Genomic DNA, 21648 nt, shown 5'->3' with positions numbered 1-21648 from the left:
GCCTTACAATCTCTGTGCCCTGGGGTCCTGTTTTTCATTAGCAATACCTCCCCAGAATTAAATATACAACTTTGTATTTCTTCAGAATTCTTCCCCACCTATCAGCAAAATCTGGCCACGCCGGCTCTGCAGCCCCCGTGCTCCCAATGGGGCGCCGACTGCACCACCTGCCCCACGGCCCGGAAGAAGAAGGTGCCTGGAGGCCCACCTGCCATCCAAGCCAAGGCAGCTTTACTGCATCGGCAGGGGACTGGATCTCCAGACAGGCTTCTCTCGGCTTGGGGGAGCCCGGCAACTCTGGGTATCAAAGGTGCGTCGGCAGAGAGACAGAGGCAGGGGACCTGCCTGGGCTCAGAGCCGGCTGAGGTGTTGGTGTTTCACGAGTACGGAGCCGCAGTCTGGCAAGAACGCAGCTCTGGAGCTGGATGCGGTGATGGCTGTACAGCGACGTACATGTGCCGAACGCCGTGGAGCTGTACACCTAAAACGGTCAAAGTGATACATTTTATCTTGTGTATGTTTTACTACAGAAGAAGGACGTACTTGGGTCAAAACAGTACTGATTATGTAGGCACAAAGGGGAATTTCTTCCCCTTCCCTACCTACAACCTTGTGACTCCACTGCCCTGAGAGGGTAACCATCCACTGAAACGACCAGCGGGCCCAGCCCTGCTTAAAATCGGGACAAAATGATGACAATCTCTCTCCAATTTACACCTCTGCTCCTCCGTATCAGGTAAATAAACTGAAGAGTAGATTTTTTTAAAATGGTACCTCTTTTAGTTCTGTCAATTCAAATGATCCCCAGAACACCCTGGGCAGAAATAACAGCGGCGCCCTTGAAAACAGACCTCTCCTACGGGCTGTGATTCTTCTTGAGACAGCACCCAGACCATACTTGGACAAAAAGTGTATCATCTCTAGACTGCTTAACCAGCAAAACTGCTCAAGTTTGCAAACACAGGTAACTTTCCATGCAAGCAAACTAACGTCATATGCTAAAGTAACTTTAAGGGTTCTGTAGTAACAGATGCAGACGGGGACCGACCTGAAGAAAATTTTACAGCTTACAGTTTAAGTTCAGGAACTCCATACATCTTGGACATGCTTTTGGCCCTCGGATACCAAGGCTAAAAACGCAATTATAAAGTTGTTTGTCAGTTTCTTCTGCAGAAGACAATTTACAGCTGACGCGATTATGTCTATGGCATATGGAACTTTAGGCAATAAGAATCTGGAGAGCTCTCGAAAACTCAGATGCAAAAAACAAGATATCACATGATTAATCATCCCTTTAATAAGGGATCCCCAGAGCTGGCATGATGAAGGGAAGGGAAGAAGGGCTGTAGAAGTGAAGAAGTTAACGAAATGGGTAAACAAGCCATGGGCAGAAGCCCTGTCCTTGCACTAACAATGCATCCATGGGACAGGAGGAGGTGGCACAGGCAGGACGCGCGGCAATCAGAAGGAACCCTCCCTTCTTTCCTTCAACGCGATTGTCAAGTTAATAAATGATTTCTAACAAAGAAATCGACTAGCTGCGGTCTCCTAGTTTTCGAAATGAAACATTACAGGAAGGGCGCGATGAGGTGGGTACTGGTGAGCAGGCCGTGCCCTTGGGCCGCCTGTGCTCCCGCGTCTGCCCCTCTGCTCGGCAGGGAAGAAGGGGCCACGTCTGCCACAGACAGCTCCGCACCTCCTCCCCTGCCCGGGTCTCCCCGGCGCCCCATCTCCCCCTCCCAGAAGACTCACGGCTCCAGCAACAAGGGCCCCAGCACGACCCTCGTCCTTCCCCATCGGGTGTGCTTCCTGCTCTGGGACAACCCTCCAAACCCCACCGGCACCCGCGGGCAGGCTGACTCTCAGACGCTAACCAAGTGGGCCAAGCAAGCGCGGCCGCTCAGCCAGCAAACACACGGGGAACAAGAGATGGCCCGTGGCCGGGAGAGAGCCTGCCCCACGAGGCCCGCTAGGAGAGCAGAGGGAGCCTCGGCCGCGGTGGCCCCGGCAGCACACTCAGTCCCCGGACTCTGGTTCCTCTATCTGGAGAGTAACAGGGCTGGCCTGGATGCTGCCCAAGGTCCCTTACGGTTCTGATGGCCCAGGGACCCAGGCAATCCCAAGAGTAATCTGCCGAGAAGCATTCAGAACGCGTTAACAACTGTTAACCAGAATCCCTGACATCTGCCTGCACGATTCTTCGTTACTATTTGAAGTAAACACCAGCATTTCTTCAATTCCTTGAGAAGAAGTTCATGCGTGTCTGCAAACTGATGGAAGCCAACGTGCAGACAGAAAGACCCGCAGAGCCTGGTGGAGAAGGATGGGGTCTGAGTGCAGGCTGGGACAGAGAAGCAGATGTGCCCCGCCCAGCTCCAGCTTTCCCCCTGGACAGGCACAGCAGGAGGTCCTGGAGAACACTGCCACGGGCCGTCTGCAGGCCTCAGGCCTACCGCCCAGCAATGCCACACACAGCACCACGCGGTCCAAACTCGGCCTCCGCCTTTTCTTAACTGAAGCACAGCTGATGTACAATATTATGTGCGTTACAAGTGTACAGTATAGCGATTCGCAATTTTTAAAGGTTATACACTCCATTTATAGTTATTATAAAGTACTGGCTTTACTCCTCACGTTGTACAACACACCCTTGTAGGTTACTTTATACATAATAGTTTGTACCTCTTCATCTCCTAGCCTTACAGCACCCTTCCCCCTCCCTCTCCCCGCTGCTAGCCACTAGTTTGTTCTCTACATCTGTGCCTCTGCTTCTTTTCTGTTATAGTCAGTAGTTTGTTGTCTTTTTTAGACTCCACATGTAAATGATATCATACAGTATTTATCTTTCTCTGTCAGACGTATTTCACTGAGTATAACGCCCACCAAGTCCACCCACGGTGCTACAAATGGCAAAATTTCATTCTTTTTCATGGCTGAGTAGTATTGCGTTGTGTGTGTGTGTACGCGCACACACGTGCGCACACACACGTGCACGCACACACGCGCACACACACACACACGCACACACACATCACATCTTTATCCATTCATCTGCTGCTGGAAACCTAGGTTGCTTCCATATCTCGGTAACTGTAAATAATGCTGCTACGAACACTGGGGTGCGTGTATCTTTTCAAATTAGTGTTTCTGTTTTTTTCAGGTGTACACCCAGGAGTGGAAGTGCTGGGTCATACGGCAGCTCTAGTTTTAGTTTTCTGAGAAACCTCCACACTGTCTTCCACGGTGGCTCCGCCAGTTTGCGTTCCCCCCGACAGTGGAAGAGGGTCCCCCCTGCTCTGCACCCTCGCCAACATTTGTTGTCTGTGTTCTTTTCGAGGACAGCCATTCTAACTGGCGTGAGGTGCTATCTCGCTGTGGTTTTGATTTGCATTTCCCTGGTGATTAGCGATGTCCAGCATCTTTTCACGTGCCTGTTGGCCATCTGCATATCCTCTTTGGAAAAATGTCTACTCAGTTCTTCTGTCCTTTTTTTAAGGAAACCATCGACAAGACAGAGACAACCTACTGAATGGGAGAAAATATTTGCAAATGATATGAGTGATCAGTGATTAACATCCAACATAAACAGCTCATACGACTCAACATCAAAAAACAACAAACGAGCCAGTTAAAAAACAGACGTGGGCTCCTGACAGCCACTCCACTTGTGTCTGACATGTCGGCCGGGTCCCATCTCTACCCCCAGACACTTGCTGAGAACCAAGGGGGGGCTGACGCCTCCCTCCTCTGCCCAGCCCCCCGGCCAGCCCCTGGCCCTCCCCTGGACCCCACAGACGCCCAGGAGCTGCCTGCGAGGCCAGACTGCGCACAGGACCAGCAGAAAGCAGGGGGCTTTCGGCATCACTCGCGGTGACAAAGGTGTTAGTCTCAAAATGTTATTTTCAATAGAAGCTTTGTTTACCTAGAAAAGGTCAGAAACTTTGGAGGAAATAAGTGGCCCAGCTCTTTTTAATGAAAGCAGTGCTCAGTTATACAATAACTGTTGCTAACAAACAGCCTTAAATGGGATAAAATAAAGATCAGAAAGCTAAGTATTTTTCCAGATGAATTTTAGGAAGGAAAACCCACTATTTTGGGGAGGCTACTTCTGGGGTATCTTTAATAACCGAGAACGACAATTTCATCTCCCCTGGGTTTAGAGGCAGGACAGAACTGTCTAGAATGTATATATTTATACAAGCGTGTGTGCGCACATACGTAACACTCACATATAAACACTATACACAAGGACGTCTATTTGAGAAAGGAACCGAAAAAAGAATCGTCACACCCCAAGGCTTACATTTTCCTACTGCAATGGGTTAAGTCTTAAAAATGTTTCTCCTTATAACTGCATCCTTCTAGAATGCAGTAGATTCTGTTTATATTCCATTTTTAGCTTGCCTAAATACCCTGGCAGAAAACTGTGGTTGGAATGTACAGAATCTGCACGTGGACATTCCTCGCCTAGCACCCCGCCCCAACGTGAGCTGCAGAGGGACGGCTCCCAGCAACACAGCTTCTTCAGAACAGAAGAAATGTCACCCTCCCGAGCTGGGTGCTCAGCCCAGGAATCCTCCAGCCCCACCTGACCAGCACGGGCTCTGTGTGAAGTCATCTACAGAAGGAGCAGAATGTCTGCTTCACCAGCTGAAGGTTTCCACGGCTGCTCGTTCAGAAGCGATGGACGCCCCCCACTGTCGAGTGGGGAAGTAAAGCGTAAGAGCGTTCTCTACGTGCTTCACCTGTGCCGGTCAGTGAGCACGGGGGGGCCGACCTCCGGAAGAAGGCACGTGAGAAGCAGCCTTAAGAGTACTAACGTGATTCCATCAGAGACAGTCACAGCAAGAAAACTATAATCCCCCCAACGTACAATACGCGTGAGCGTATACGGCAATTCTGCCGGTAGACGCCAAAAATCAAAGTAAATGCTGGTCCAGGAGGACCCGTGTTCTTCCACAGAACCACTCGGAATCTGCAGGTGTATCAATACTTAATATACTGAGTGTGTAAGCCCTCTTGTGTAAAAAAGATTCGTGCACGTATGCGGTGTGTGTAGATCAGATGGGGAGGGTGTCACAGAAATGCTTATAAATATACTGGGGCTCTTACGGAAACACTAAACGAGACCAGAGAAGACCTGGTAACAGAAGTGCGTAAAAGCCTGAAAGCAATCCACACGGACGAGGTAAAACCAAGACACAGAAACTGGGCCGAGAGAAAGCCGAGCACTTCTCTAAACTCCCTGCGAGTCTGGCTCAATCCAGAGGGGCACCGAAGAAAACTACAGAATTCACAAACGAGATGAACCGCGCAAGTCATTCTCTGGCTCCTGTCCCACCCCAGCGCCGGCGAAAAGCTCCACGGGCTCACAGGGGACGAGAGACCCTGGGTGTGAACTCCACCTCCTTTTGGGTCTGGGTCCCTGCTGGACCGCCCTGCATGGCACATCCATGCGATGCACAATCCGTCTCGACTGTGGATGGAGCCATCTCCACTGCAGACGTATGTGGAACCACCACCACTGCCCGGGACTCCAGAGGCAACGCTGAAATTAACTGGGTGGGAACTGCCGGTTCAACGAAGGCCAGGGCACCCAGGAATGCCCACTTCAGAGCCCGAAGGAAACCTGAAGTCAGTATGGGACCCCAGAGGAAGCAGACGCGCACAGCAATTGCCGCACGACACCCGGCTGGCCCTGTCCTCGGCCTCCCCGACTCAACCCTCCCCCTGCTCTCTTCCGTGTCCTGGCCCGTCTTCAGTTTTCTCTGGTGCTGCTTCGTGACCAGCTCCCTCGTGCAACCATTCCTCCAGATACTCTTCTCCTCGTGGCATGCCTGCACCCTACGCCCTGACCGCTAGTCGCCCGAGCCAGGGCCCGCGGCCTTCCAGCACGCCTCCTCCTGCCGTGGGTCCCCACGTCCCCTTCCGATACAGGCTCCACCGGTTCTGTGGCCAGACCACGTCCTGCCGGTTCTCAGGCCTGAGCCCCTCCTCCCCCGACCCTTTTAATTAACCCCACGCCTGCTCACACACGCCCCCCCGTGGAGGGCCGTGACGCCACACTTGACTGCCCACCCCAGGCCCGTCCTATGCTGGGCGGGAGCTCCGTGGGGGTGGAGCTGTCACATGCATTACTGTACCGTCCCCAGTGCATGTCCCCCAAGCACAGGGCCCGTCACACGGCAGGCACTCACGTGTTCTGAGTGAACAAACAAGTGACTCTAGCTTAATCCTAAATTTATTCAATGTTTTTTTCACAAAAAGACCCACTTCTGTCACTTGATACAGCAACTGGAAATAAAAATTCTGGATGAATCTGACACAAGACAATGGTTCAGTTCAATTCAAAAATGAAACTCATTTAACCTTTAACTCAATTTAAATTCTACACTGATCAGCATTCAGGAACTATCCTGTACATTAATACCAAGGAGCTGATCTAATTACTGATACAATTTAAAGAAAATAAATTTAACAAACCAAATACATTTGGAGAGTTTACAGCTTAAATGACATTAACATTTTAAAAACAAAAGTTGAAAAGTATTCACCAGTCACAGATGGTTTAAATACCAGAAAATATTAGAGATACACGAACAATAAAAACTCTGGAAATCAAAATCCAGGGGCAAAATGTGAGAAACGTCTGTCGATGGTCTCAGGTACCACAGCTTCGTTTCCACAAAAGGAGAGGGGGACGGCCGTGAGGTGCAACCTGGCTCAGAGGAAGGAGTCGAGGAAGTGGCTCTGAGTCCCAGCCACCACGCTCCTCCTCGCGTGGCACCAGCTCTGTCCCCTGGGAAAGGGGCACGGCATCACCCGCCTAGCTTTAAACATCAGCACGTACGCGTGAGCACCCTGTACGTCTGCGTGAGGCAGGCAAACACACACGAGGACACGTCACGGTGTCCCTTCCGTTCCTACAACAGTAGGTATTGAGCCGGAATTTTCATGTTAGACGTGAAGTGGTGAACATCCTACTTTACAGACACCCTCATCCAGGCACCCAGAGCCAAAGTCACCCCGGTTCTCGTTACTAAACCCAACCAGGAACCGTCCCAGGGCTCTCCTCAACTGCTCAGAAGGCCGAGAAGAGGGACCAGGGAAGGGAAAGACAGCTCCGGTAGGGGCCGTCAGCGGTGAAAACCAAAGGAAGGAGAGGCGACAGCCCCTCTCCCCTTGAGTCTTTCTCTTGAGACCCTGAGACCAGCCTCCTCCGCCCACCCCCAAGTCCTCTGCTGACCAAGCGGCGTCAGCGCAGGGCTGGAGAGCTGCCCCAGGGCCGCACGCCGCGGCCGGCACTCAGCTCCTCACACAAGGCCCGGCCCTTCCAAGGGGAGCCCCACTTACCCGGTATCTGTCTGATTCCTGGCAACCCAGCCTCTTCTGGAAAGAGACTCCTGGAGAAAATGGAAATGACCTCCACGATGTTGCAACACTGTCGTAAGTTCCACTCTGTTTCTCTCGGAGTTGATTTAACCTCGTTCCTCTCACAAGCTGAACAAGCCTTTAGCTAACTTTCCCGACTGCAGCTAATTAGATGAATGGGGACCAGGGCGAGGATCGCAAGAGGCTGGCAACAGGAGGCCAGCAAGTGGGTGGGTGACACCACGGGAGGTACAAGACCACAGAGCTGGACGAGCAGGTGGGCGGCAGGGGGGGCCCTGCCCACGTCTAGGCCTGGCTGCCGCACGGCAGTGGCGCCTCCAAAGGGCCGCGGAGGGGGGACTACTGACTTGGCCAATTACACCAGAAATGGCCCCTGCAAGACCACACAGGTCCTGGGCGGGCCTCCACCCGAGAGCACACGGTCCAGGCAGGCCCTGCAGGCCTCAGGGTGAGGCTGACACGCGCTGGGCCCTTCCCTTAGGGGGAAAGCTGCTGCTTGGAGAAGCTCTGGATGAGCCCAGAGCTTGTCATCAGTACACCATTTCCCGCAAGGCGAGGGTAAACTTGGATGCTGGTTACATCCCAGTAACTGGGGGAGCCCTGCACCCAGTGAGGGCACTGCGGGGACCCGTCCTCCAGGGGCCACACACCATACGGCCCACGTCTCCTTCTCGTGGGAAAAGGGAAAGGCTTTCTGTGGCAGTGTCAAGGTGACAGGAGAGCCCTTTCTCCGGGAAAGCTGCGGTGCCATCCTTTCAAAAGCAGGCGTGAGGGCTTCCCTGGTGGCGCAGTGGTTGAGAGTCCGCCTGCCGATGCAGGGGACGCGGGTTCGTGCCCCGGTCCGGGAGGATCCCACATGCCGCGGAGCGGCTGGGCCCGTGAGCCATGGCCGCTGAGCCTGCGCGTCCGGAGCCTGTCCTCCGCAACGGGAGAGGCCACAGCAGTGAGAGGCCCGCGTAACGCATAAAAAAAAAAAAAAAAAAAAAAGCAGGCGTGAACAGAGGGGAAGAGTCCAACACCTCTGAAAGGAAGGTGACCGTTCTGAGCAGAGGGTTTCAGGATATTTCACGTGCCTCGGAGGAAAACACCCACCTTCCTCCGCTTGGGATTGGCCAATTTACCTCCTTCACTCTCAAAGTGCTCTTACACTCCAGAGGCTGGAGGACTTGCAACCGTGGCCCGCCCCGTCCTGGGAACAGGGGAACTCCCCCCGAGACGCCCCAACTGGAGAGCAGCATCCTGGCTTCCCCCTCATCTCTCCAGCCATCAGCCTGAACGACGACACCACCGCCTCTCTCGTCACGGACACTGAGAGCGAAGTACGCGCACGGTCTGTGTTACTGACCACGTAAGTCAGGAGAGGAACTCGCCACAAGCTACTGGTAACGCACCGCCTGAGCCAGAAACCGGGAGGGAGGGAGGCCCCTCAACACCCCCAGGCCTCGGGCTCACCAGGGCACCCGAGCACTCGCTCTAAAACACAGACGACTTCTATGAAGCCACAGAGCTTGGCAAGTTTTCCTCACAGAAACATGCTTATTTGACTCGAGACCTCCTTAAGGAACATTCTGTCAAATAAAACAATTACATTTTTAAGCACACACAACACAAATCATTATTTCGGGCCACCGAAGAAAAGCAATGAGACAACTAAACTAGCTGCAGGTAAAATCCCTGCGGTGCAGTTCTGGGCGTCCCTTTCCTGGGAGCGCCTCTGCAGGTGTTTATCCGTAAGAACACTTTCTTCTCTTCCTTGAAAGACCAATTATAATAAAGCAAGTGCTGTGTCTATGTTCAAATTTCCCAATCTGCCGGGAAGAATGAAATTACGAGTCTCCCAGGAAGGCTTTCACGACCTGCGGATCTCAGCAACTATCTTGAGCTGGGAAGGGGCAGATCGACGGGCACCGAGGTCCCTGAGGGGCCAGCAGGCGGCAGGCCCAGGCCGCGCGGGGTCAGGGGCCCCAGACAGGCCCCTGACAGCCTCACGTTCTCCTGGTGGTCCACTTACTTGCTTTAAATATCTAAAGATGAACAGGAAAGCAGCAAATGCATGCGGAAAACCATCAGTCACTATCCGTTCAAACCGACAGACCCGACTGGACGTCAAGAGTCCAACTTTCCTTCAGGAAGGCCTCAAAGGCACCTTCCTTCCTTCAGTGGAGTGACGACTTTGGCACATTCCGGGGGCGAAAATCGGCAGTGCACCTGACGAGGCAGGCGACCCCCTCCCAGGTAGAGCGCAGAGGCCCCGCCGTGACACTCTCCCAAGGTCCCCCGAGGGTCCTGGCCCACGCCCATCCCCCCCTCGGCTGGCCGGCCAGGCGGGGTCCGCAGAGGAGGGTGAGGCCTAAGCCGCGTGCCTCTCCCAGCCCTCGACACCAGAGCTGGCAGGCGAAAAGATGCCAGGAGGCAGAAATGACGACACTCTGCCCGAACCCCCATGACACCATACACTCCCGTCAAGTACAGCACAGCCTGCGTCGTTTTTAAGTCTTTCAAGATACAGCAAGTTTTACAATGGCTTACTTTGGCTGGACTACAACGTTTTCAGTTGCATTCCGCATTCTTCTAAAAAGCTTTATATGGAAAAAATTTAAAAATGAAAAACAAAGGTAAATCTTGGACAGACGTGAAGCACACGCAACTAATTCTCTCTACTTCCCAGATCCTAACGTCCTGCTGCTGTTTTCGCGACGGTAAGTATAACCCAGGGTTGTACAGTCCATTTTCAAGTAATCAAATGCTACAATCAACTTTATGGAAAACTAAACAAGCCCGAAAATAACATGAGGAAAACCAATATATTCTCCTGCCCTTCTCCTTAGATTTTAGACACTGTGGGGCACGATGATGAGGTCAAAGCTTCACGGCCACATGAAGATGGAGTGGGGAGAGATCGGTCAAGCTCTTGCAAAAGACAGTCCGTGAATGCAAGCTTGATATCGGCAGGAAGTTATAAAACGGAGACTATTATACCACTTTCCAAACTGATGTTCTCCACTCATATTTTTAGGAAAGGTGAGCAATGTAACTTACACAAAAAAGAAATCAAGGATCACTGTACAAAGCCATACACACAGGAATCCTACTTTGTATAGAAGCGTGAAAGGAATTTCACTACGGACAGACGTCGGTGGCCAACTTCTAATTTACCTACTGAAGAAACCAGCACGGCTTCGGAGGAAACGAAGGTGCCAGGACTCACAAGAAGGAGGGTGAGAACAGGGGCCCAGAGTCTTTAGGATGCTCTGCTCAAAACCCCCTCGCGGCCACCGTCCACCACAGCAGCAGAGCTAGAGGGGACAGCCCTGGAGGGTGCAAATGGCTCCACCTGCAAAAAGCCAAAGCAAGGGAGGGCCCCCTCAAGGTGGGTGAGGGCAGCGCCTACTTCTATCAGACAAGGGAGTTCTAATCAGAAGCCTTCCTACCAGATCCGGGTGGCGTCCAACTGGAAGAAAAAGATTCCCCCACGTGACTCTTTCAGAAAGTAGAGGAGGAAACACTTCCAAACTCACTTCATGTAATCAGAAACACCCAAATGCCCAAACCTCACAAAGACATCACCAAAGAAAGAATTATAGACGCACACCCTTCATGAACTTAAACACATAAATGCTAAACGAAATAGCAAATTTCAACCCGTAATATGTAAGGGAAAAAGAAGGCTGTACCACGAATTAAATGATGTAGTATAGCGGCATTTCGAGATTGGTTTAAAATCCAAAAATTAGCCTACTTCACATTTTAAAGAATAAAAGAGAAAAACAGGATCATGTTGATACATGCAGAAAAACCATTTTAACAAAATTCAACAGATTGGAGGAAGCATTCTCAGTGTGAGAAAGGACGCCTATTAAAGCCAACAAGGCCAGCAGTCACCCTGATATACTTGAAGCTTCCCCCTACGACTGGAACACGGGAAGGAGGTCCCACTGTCATGACTTTTATTCAACGTCATGTTAGAGGTTCTAGCCAGTGCAAACAAAAGAAAAAAGATAAAAAGGCAAAAAGATCATAAAGAGACAAAGCGTGTTTACTCACAGACATGATTTTCTACAGAGAAAATCCTAAGGGAAACTGCAAAAGAATTCCTGGAACTAAGAAGTGAATTTAGTAAGATGGCAGAATAAAAGCAACATACAAAAATCAAGTGTTATGTACCAGCAGCAGTAGTTTAAAAGTTAAAAAGAAAAAAAAAAGTAAGCTGATTTACAATACCATCAAAACAAAGTATTTAGAAATCAACTTTACAAAAGACACACCAAGATCTTTAAAGTGGAAACTACAAAACACCACTGAGAAAAATTAAATAGAAACTAACAAATGCTGAGCTAAACCCACAGTCATGAACTGGAAAATTCAATTTAAGACGTCAACCCTCCCAAATTGACACAGATTCAATGAACTCCAATCAAAATCCCCATAGGCATTTTTGGAGAAACTGACACCTTGATTCTAAAAGTAATATGGAAAACTGAGACCCTGGAAACCAAGACAATCTTCCAAAACAACAACAACAACAAAAAGGGTGGTGGGGGTGGAGAGCTGGAAGACTCACATTAATTCAAGACTTATCACAAAGCTACATCATCAAGTCAGTGGTAGCACTGGCACAGAACAGATGAAAAGATCAGCTGAACACAACAGTGTCCAGACATATATAACCCACACACGTATGGCCATGTGACTGATTTTTTGACAAGAACACTGAGGCGATGCCATGGAGAAAAGAATTGCTCCCCCCCGCCCCCCACCAACAAATGATACTGAAACAACCTAAATATCTGCGGAGAAAACTGAGTACCTCACAACAAGGTAATTCAAGGTGATGGAACATGGATCTAACATAAAAAGCTAAAATTATAATGTTTTTCAAAGGATTTATAAGAGAATCTATTTGTGAAATTAGAGTAGGCAAATATTTCTTAAACACACAAAATATGCTGAACAGAAAGGAAAAAAAAAAGTTGGTCTTCCTCAAAATTAAAAACTTCTATTCATTAAAAGACATTATTAAAAAAATGAAAACACAAGTCCCCAGCTGTGAGAAACGATCAACACGTGTATCTGATCACCAACTACCCAACTGACAACAAAAACCAAGAAAACACCAACTAAAAATGGCGAAGAGACTTGCCTCACAGTGAAAGCTTACTGAAAACGGTGTTCAAGGTACGTCATCAGGAGAGGGCAGGTCACCACCACAATGAGAGAGATAATACTTCATACCCACCAGAGCGGCTGTAACTCTAAAACTACCACCACCAAGTGCGGTGAGAAGGCAGAATAACAGAAACTCCCACACGTTCCTGGTGGAAATGTAAAATGGTGAACTTTGGGGAACGTGTTGGCAATTTCTTACGAGGTTAAACATCCATTTGACATGCAATCCAGCCATGCAATTCCACACCTAGGAATTCACTCAAGAGAAATGAAAACGTACGTCCATGAAGAGACCTGAACACGAATATTCACGTCAGTTTTGTTCGTAGTACCGCAAACTTGGACAACTCAAACGTCCATCAACAGGAGAATGAATAAACAAACTGTGGTATATTTCCTAAAACAAACTACTACTCAATAAAAAAGAATGAACTACTTACTGACACACAGAGCAACACGGGTGAACCTTGAAAACACTGTTGAACTGAATACAAAAAGAAGTATGTGTTGTATGGCTCCACCTAGAACAAGCTCAAGAACAAGCAAAGCTAACCCAACACGACAGAGATCAGAACAGTGGATGCCAACGGGGAGGGGGTGACTGAAAGGGAGCACGAGGGAACTTTCTAGAGTGTTTTATATCTTGGTTTGGGCTGGTGGTCGTGTGGTCGTACACATCTGTGAAAACTCACTGAACTTTACAGTTAAAATCTACGCATTTTATTATGCGATTTTCTCCTCAGTTTTTTTAAATGAAAGAAACTGTTCACTCTTGAGTATTCACACAGATAAATTTTATGCCGTTCTCTACTTCTGAAATATCCCTCCCCAAACTAACCATATACAACAGACTGCTGGTTGCCCTCCGCCCCCCCGCCGAATCCGCTCCGCACAGAACCGCTGACTTCAGCTCGCACACGCCAAGCTCCGTGCTTCCCGCGCGGCGTGCCCAGCAAGGTAAGAGAAGACACGGATGCTGCTCCTGGAAACAGAGGGCATCCCCTCCTTTCTCTCTCCCCTCTCTGCTGCTTGTGAAGGGGTGTGGCAGCTCGCACCCCAGAGTCTGGCCTGCAGACGCCGAGAGGAAAGCTGAGGGCGCCAGACTCCAGTGACCATCCCGCCAGCAGACCCAGCGTCACTGCTCCTCCGCCAGGGCTTCTCCTCCAGAGAAACCGGCTGCATCTGATTAAGCTGTTACTTGGAGGAGCTTGTTTTCCACAGATGAACCTAATCCTAACTTGATTCAGAAAGTACAGAGAGTAGAAGCAAAGCTAAGCCTCATCTTCACTCCGTTCTCACAATTCCTAGTGGACATTTAAAGCATTTCAAGAGGGCTTTTTCCTCCTACTTTTTCTTCTCCAAATTCACTTGCTCTTTTTAAAAAAAAAAAAAAAAAATTCAACACGTAATTTCTGTGATTTACCGTGCAACTGAACACGCTAAAAGACAAAATGACATTTTCCCTACAAATTATTTGGTGCCTGTGATTTTCTGAACACTACAGCCAGATGGTTCCCATAGAAATCAAGAAGACTGTCTTCATATAATTCAAAGGTTTGCTTATGTTTTGGTCTTAAAAAAGACTATTGATTGTAACGTGCAGCTCTACAGGAAAAATCTCGACCGAGGAGGCGAAAACTGGTATTTATTACCGCCCTTGTGCTCGTTATAGCCGTCTCTGACAGCGGTCCATTAAAATCAATTTTTATGTTTCTTACGTATTTTCTTTTTCTAACATCCTTGGCGCTGTGTTTATTAGCCCGTTAAGACAAACGCTGAGCAAAGGAGTGGGTGGTTTTTCCCCTCTTCTGTCAGAAATGACAAGAACTGCAATTTTAAAATACAACTGCTCCTCACAATCGATGAATGGAGGAAACTGAATGTTACGTTTCAGAACAAAACATTAAGGAGTGCTTTGAATTTTTAATGGTTTTATAATTAGAGAAAATAAATAGCGGAGATCGTTCAGAGAAACGTGTTCCGTGAGAAATGGCAATACCCTAACTTCATGCTAACAAGGGGATTTCATACCCTTTCTCCTCCACTGCGCTCACACACACACCAACAGCCGGACACCATCTCCAAGAGGCCCAGTGCAGCTACTGATTAAGCAATTCCAGGACTTTGGAATAAAAGTCCATTAATAGAAAATTCCATTAACAGAAGTCCCATAGAAGTTCATCACCTGGCAGACTGATGAACAGTCAACGTTGGTCCTGGATTTAAAAATCCGGATTAAGGAAGCAGCAGCTCCCTGTCACCAAACGTCCAAAGAGACTCCCACATCCCACTTGCTTAAGAATCAAAGCGCTCAATACAGTCCATCAACACCTCTATAAACGTATACATTAACACGTCTTGGGGCTCCTAATTACAGCTTATGTCCCTGTGGTTAATCGGAGGTGGAGCGTTCCCGGGCAATAAGCACAGATGCTGAAAACGAACAATCATGGCCCTACCACTTTTAGAGAGATGCTAACTTTTCTGATTGGTAGCGTGTGGCTACGTGTTACCCTGGGATCAATGGAGAACAAGCAATGATCGTATTCTCCCTGTTGCTTGGAACAAACCAAGCAGTGGGTGTCACACAGGACTCTCACTCACTCAGTGTCTGGGATCTTCCGGCCGTGCAGCTTTATCCCGTGCAGACCCTGCCCGCAGCCAGAGATCTCGATCTTCCCCAAAGGGCTGTCCATCATTCTGTATTTCATTTCACAGGTCTTGTTCATTCTCGCAAGTACCTAAAGAGAAACAATTTTCAAAGTTACGCATACGTGAAAGAGTTTGGTCACTTCTAAAGCACAACAGAAGCCCCAGTTATTTAAGACATAAAACATCTTCCAAAGTTTTCCCCCGTTTTTGGAATTTAACCATATAATGTGTCATTTTTATAACATAGTCACTTTGAAGACAGAAGATTACCATAATTACCCAGAGCAGCCAACCAACAGTTCACTCTCCTTTCATCTCCTTAAATTATGATGTCCTGGCGGCTCAGTGGTTGAGAATCTGCCTGCCACTGCAGGGGACACAGGTTCAAGCCCTGATCCAGGAAGATCCCACATGCCCATGGAGCAACTAAGCCCGTGCGCCACAACTATTGAGCCTGCACTCTAGAGCTCGGGGGCCACAACTACTGAGCCCGCGTGCTGCAACTACTGAAGCCTGTGCGCCTAGAGCCCGTGCTCTGCAACGAGAAGCCACCGCAATGAGAAGCCCACGCAGCGCAACTTAGAGTAGCCCCCGCTCGCCGCAGCTAAAGAAAGCCCGCACGCAGCAACGAAGGCCCAATGCAGTCAAAGATAAATAATTTAAAAAAAAAAATTTTTTTTTAATTACCATCTCCCTATTCTTATTTATCTTTAACCAACGCAGAGTCAAAGATGAAATAAGAGTGTCTTTTAAAAAGTACCTAAAGCTATTTAAAGTAAAACAATTACCAACAACACTTTCAGTAAAAACTGAAGACAAAGCATGGGATATTTTGAATAAAGTACGTTTAAAACTAAAGCATTATTAAATGAATTACAGAAACGGAGCGAGATCCGACTCGGCAGCGGCCGCGGAGGGCCCGCGCGTCGGAATCCCGCCCTTACAGAAGCGCACGGACTTTGCTTGCGTTCAAGCCAGAGTACAAAAGCTATCCCCTATCAGGTACCCTCCACGTGAACAATTCTGAGAGATGCTAATTTTGGTCAACCCAGTGGAAGTTTAAAAGAAAGAACAGATGTACTAAGAGCAGCGAAAAGCCTGTACCAAGGTTTAGGCAGGCTGGCATCTTGTAAAAATCCCTCGGCCTCGAGGGGAGGCCGGAAGAGAGGGCCGTGGGGAAGCCCACCCGGGCCGCCTCGTCTGCCCGGCGACTCCTGCCTGCCCTGCTTCCCGCACACCTCCCTCGGGCCACCTCACGGGCCAGCGCTTCCCAGGGTTCCGCGCTCAGCCACAGCCGCCCAGGAACCGGAGCCCCGCAAGGCCTCCCTGCGAGCTCCGGACTGGAAGTCGGGCTGCCGCCTGGCTCTCCTAACCTCTGCGTCCTGGAAACGCTTCACTTGAACTTGTCCAAAACCGTAACCGCGCGTGGGCTCTGCCCCTGTGCAGCGCGTCGGTGCGCGGGCTACCACCCAGCCCCGCCCCGAGCCCCACCGGACGTTGCTCCTGGGACCCCGCACACCCCCGCACCGCACTACACGCCGGCTCTACCATTTTCAGCTCTTCTCATTCATTTGCGCCCGTCCTCCCGGACTCGCTCACCCACCCCCACCTCCCCGAGGAAGGGCGCCCTCGGGCCCCCTCTTTACACCCGGGGTCCTCCCGCTCCAGCCACCCTCACCTCGAACACCACATCACTACTGACGACACGACGGCGCTACAGCAGCTCAGCGAACCGCTGCCCGCCGGCCAAACCTGGCCCAGCGCCTGCTTTTGCAAGGGAAGTATTCCTGGGATGCAGCCGTGCTCATTGTTTGCGGGCTGGTGGCTGCCTTCACGCTCCAGCGGCCCTAAGTCCGTGGGCGCCCCTCACGTGCAGCGAGGGTTCCAGTATCCAGGCCTGGACGCCGGGGACTGGCCTCTCCCTGACTGTCCCGTCTGCCCCACTTGGCCTGGTGACTGCTTTACAGTGAAACCTCAACACGCCCCCATCGCCCTGACCCCGCAGGTTCTCCTCCCTTCTGTGTGCCTTCCACCTGCTCCTAACAGCATACGCTGACTCCCTGCTCTACCTCCCAACAGCCCCAGGACAGAGGCACACACAGGTCTATGCCTTGAAGAGGTCAAGCACCATTCCCCAAACCCCATGGTGTGCAAGCATCACTCCCAAGATTCCATCCTAAACCCCTGGGCTCCAGAGCTGCCCTGTTCAACATCCCCCCTTTCTGTGCACAGTGACAGGGGTCTGAATCGAATAGCTCTCCAGTTTTCCAGTGAGTGGACACAGGATTTTGCTGGGAAACCTTCTCAGATGTTTGCCCGGCATCGGAGATGCTCTCTGACACCTCATATTCCGACCATGGCTCCCCACTGCCTGAGGGATAAAAACCAAAAGTCTTCCCACCCCCTCCACTCTGTCATGCGGAAACAGGGATCAGACCAGGCAGAGAAAGATCATGGCCTCCTACCCACGACCCATCACCTTGAGAAAGTCACCTAAACTCTCTGAGACACAAGTGCTTTTATCTATAGGACAAACGATACCTAAATCATAGGGCTGGCACAAGGGTTAGCGGGAATGTGTGTAAAGACCTGACATCCCCGAAGGATTTAGGATTACCATTATCCCTGCCGCAACTGACATTCTAACCCAATATCCTTGGCCTTTGACCTTGTCACCCAGAGCGCACTGCTCTCCTCCCTAAATTCTTATCCAACAATTTCAAAATCCTAAACATTCTCAAAAGCCAACTGCCACCCCTTCTCCCAACCCCCTGGGTGCGTCCCCCTGTCTCCTGAAGCCAGAATCAACTCCTGACCCGCACCCGCTCACATCTGTGGACATTTTCCATCACCCTGAGCTGCTGGCAGGTGACCATGCTACCACGAGTCAGGGCCCCACGGATGGCAAATGCATTATACATGTAAGGGGTTTATCATACGTGTGTTGAGCCAGATCATCAGCATGTCCACCATCCGGGTCAAGGGGCCAGCAGAGCATTTCTCTGAGCACAAAGTGTGCTCGGAGAAAGGGTTCTGCTGGCACGATGAGAAGCCTGGACACGCTCTCCCCTTCCGGGTGACACCCTGCACCTTAGCGGGTTAAGAGCTCCGAGCAGTCTTGCAATAGACGTCAGCCTCGTTTCTTTCCCGAGCACTAGCAAACGTGTTCACCGACCTGTGCCTCCTGAGTCCCTTTTCAGAAGCTGAACGAGCAGGCCTCCGCCAAGTGGAAGGCTGTTTCTCAGCAGATCCAGGCTCAGGGCCCTGGCTCAGGCCTCAGATCCGGAGCCTGACAAGTCACGAGCCCATGGCAGGCGGGACTCGTGCTGGCGAGCCTCCGAGACTGATGCTAATTTAAGCACAAAAAGCAATTTACTGAAAGACGTTCCGTAACTCACAGAACTTCTGGGAAGGCTGGAGAAGCAGGCTCAGAAAACAGTAGGAACCAAGACTGGCCACAGTCCAACCACAGCCAACACCAAGTCTCCGGATACACCTGTGGGAACAACGAGGGACTGCAGGCACGCAGCAGGCGCCGGGGCCACCGGCGCCCCGGGAAACAGGATGTTGCAGCCACCGTCAATTCCCTGCCGCCCGGGCTCCCTGTCACTTGTCCTTGGACTCAGGCCCAAGCAGGTGCCTAGAGCTCGCGTGGCACCAGGCCAGGGTGTACCTGTGCCGAGTGGCCGGGAAAAGGGACAGCCTCCGGGAGGGGCTGTGTCCATGCCAGCCCCGCTCAAGCACACAGCCCGGCAATTGCTGCAGAAATGAGACCGGCACACAGCCGACCAGGAGAAGGGGTGAATGTTCGATGTCCACTCCTCTTCCAGGCCTCAATTTTCTCATCAATAAACTAATAGTAACCTGAGTCCACCAGTCTCCCTGGGCTGTTCTGAGGGGCCCAGCTGGAGAAGACAGGAAAAACGGTGAACGGGGCGGCTGGGTGTTCCTGCAGCTTCAAAAGGACCTCTTTCCTACTCAGCACACACCCAGCTCTCACCCTTACTCTGAGGAAAGGCTGGGGAGACACATCCGGGTGCGCAGGGCAGGTCAGGGGTAGGGCAATGAAGGTGACCGGGGGCGCAGGGGCACGAGGATTTCCGCCACATGGGAGGACGAGCAGGTCTCCAGAGAGCTCAGGCCCCTCGCTGCTCCAGGAGAAGGGCCTTGCACGCCACCAAGCCGTCCCAGGAGCCGGGCTCTGAGCACAGCCTGATTAGCTGAACTTTGGAGGCCACTGGCCTAGACTGCAGGAGAAGGGCAGCCAGCCGACCCCGGCATAGCTGGAAGGGCTGCCTCCGGACCAAGTAACGGCCACACACTCCAAATAACGGAAGGGCTGCCTCCGGACCAAGAGGACGCTGAAGCTCGGCCTGAAGCCGCCGTGCTGCCCCTGGTGCCCAGCACCAGCAGGCACCGCCCGGCAACACGGCACTGGCCCTGGACCACCGGTCTAAACTATTGCCCCAAGTGCAGGCTGCCCCCTCGTACTGAGCAGCAGCTCCTCCGGCCTCCACAGAACATGGTGAGTCAATCACAAACCACGCCAGGAACCAACAAAGAGCAATCAGCCCTTAACAGGAATAACTCAAGCTCAAAAGCTGCGTTCTGAACAAGGGGCGCGTGCCACTTCTAGCCAATCCACTCAGCTGGTCATAGTCACGTGAAGTCTGAGGAGGCGAGCACTTCAGACTTCCTTATCGGTTAAACACAATGGAAATCAAACCCCACCTCAATTCTGAATGTGAGGATTCCCCGGAACTACCTCCCCTAAGACTCGGGCCTGGTACTCGTGGCCCAGCTCCTCCTGGACTCGGCCTGGCTGAGCTGTGCTTTCACCAGCGCCTCCGGGTTTTTAAGCCCATCAGCAGAACCACTGCTAGTCAGAGATAATGCACCACAACCCACCAATGGCTACTTTGCCAGAAAAAGAAAAGCTGCAATTTTTACATAATTTTATACCAACCCAGCCAGAAATGGCATTTGAGACTCCACAGAAACCTGTGCGCGACTTTCTTTCCTGTCGACAGCCAGGGCCTTCAGCACAGAGTCCTTCCAGGAGCAAAGGTAAAAATTAGCTGAACACTGACTGCATCCTACTATGTTATGGATAATGTGTCCCCAGGACAGAAGTGCTGGGCCATTTGGCGTGCTGTGTGTGTTGACGAGAAGCCCAGGCTGAAACAGCAGGTGTGCTGCAGGTCCTGCAGAGCTGGCAGGCCTGGCGAGGAGGTGGGGGGATGCCTGCAGACAAGATGGGGGTGTCACAGACACCAGGAGGGACCCACGGGGGCTGAAACGGGGCAGCAAGAAGAGCGAGGCTTCCATAGCAGGTGAACGCATCAGGGAGTGAGAGCGTCTCGGCACAGGCTGGTGGGAGGTGCCGTCTGGAAAGCAGCAATTCCAAACACACACGGGGCTGCCGTGCACGATGGCTGCACAAAGATGCTGGTGGAATCCCGAGCCCTAGGAGTGTGACAGACCCGCCTGGCACCCTCCCACAGCGACATCCCCACGCTCCACTCCAGAGGCCAACCCACCACCAGGCTCCAAAGATGAACTCTCACCAGGAGTTTCATCAACTAACACCAGCCCAGAGAAGGCCACGACTGTGAGCCCCAAGTGGACCACGAAGGCAACGAGGCCCAGTAAGGACACCTGCTCACTGTGGACGCTACAACCCCAGCCCAAGTACCAAGTCCAGGGCCAAGTAGGCTCCCGACAGCCTCACAGGACTCACCGGGGGACTGCTGCTGGGCGGGGAGGGGGGGCTGCCACAGGGGAGCAGGGCCACACGCTGCAGGAGAGCAGCTAAAAATGTTTGGAGGAAACGACATCTACCCAGAGAGCTGACTTATGACAAGGGGCCAGAAGAGAAGACGCACATGGGAGGCAGGCTGAGGCAGACAGCCAGCAGCAGAGCCTGGGAGGCAGGGGACGAGGCCCAGGGGCCGCAGAAAGAAGCGTGGGGGAGACGCACAGCCTCCACGGGGTCAGTTTCGCGTCTGGCTTTGTCCCTGAGAAGCCCCAGGGCTTCAAACAAGGGAGCAATCCACCAGGTTTGCCTTTTCAAAGGCTCCCTGTGGCAGCTGTGTAAGGAATAGGTGGGAACAGAGGGTGGGGGTCGTGAAGGAGGCCGTGGAAACGGTCCACGGAGGCATGAGGATGAGCTCAACCAGCGTGAGGCAGAAGGGAGACTAAATAATGAGCCGTAAATACATAATAATAAATAAGTGTTTAATAAATACCCGAGTGCCCCTTACGCGTGAGCCACCAGGCTCAGGTGCTTGAAGCTGGAATGAGACAACCGTGGTCTACTGGGGGAGGAAAATTACCCACAAAAAGCAAATCACGCTGAACAATCTTTGCAACTTTTCTATAGGTCCAAAATTATTCCAAAGTAAAAGTTTATCTTAGAAAAATCAATAGAGATATGGC

The 21648-nt window shown here is 51.3% G+C and overlaps 1 protein-coding gene across 9 annotated transcripts in view; it reads right to left on the bottom strand.

Moving 5' to 3' along the window:
* The window catches only part of MGMT (O-6-methylguanine-DNA methyltransferase), a 348914-nt gene that overhangs the window by 273637 nt on the left and 53629 nt on the right, over nt 1–21648 (bottom strand). For 5 of the 9 annotated variants that reach the window (XM_032607818.1, XM_032607819.1, XM_032607811.1 and 2 more), the window contains one exon: nt 15163–15299. In XM_032607818.1, the coding sequence (XP_032463709.1) occupies nt 15163–15287 (125 nt within the window). In that variant the 5' untranslated portion in view covers nt 15288–15299. Of the gene's footprint in view, nt 1–15162; nt 15300–16758; nt 16779–21648 lie in introns of those variants that run through there. The other 4 variants (XM_032607816.1, XM_032607814.1, XM_032607815.1 and 1 more) reach the window with 2 other exon arrangements.

The sequence above is a fragment of the Phocoena sinus genome, chromosome 16 (genome assembly GCF_008692025.1).
Source record: "Phocoena sinus isolate mPhoSin1 chromosome 16, mPhoSin1.pri, whole genome shotgun sequence".
Taxonomy (NCBI): Eukaryota; Metazoa; Chordata; class Mammalia; order Artiodactyla; family Phocoenidae; genus Phocoena; species Phocoena sinus.
Note: the sequence above shows the minus strand (reverse complement) of the source record. Positions and strands in the feature narration are given on the sequence as shown.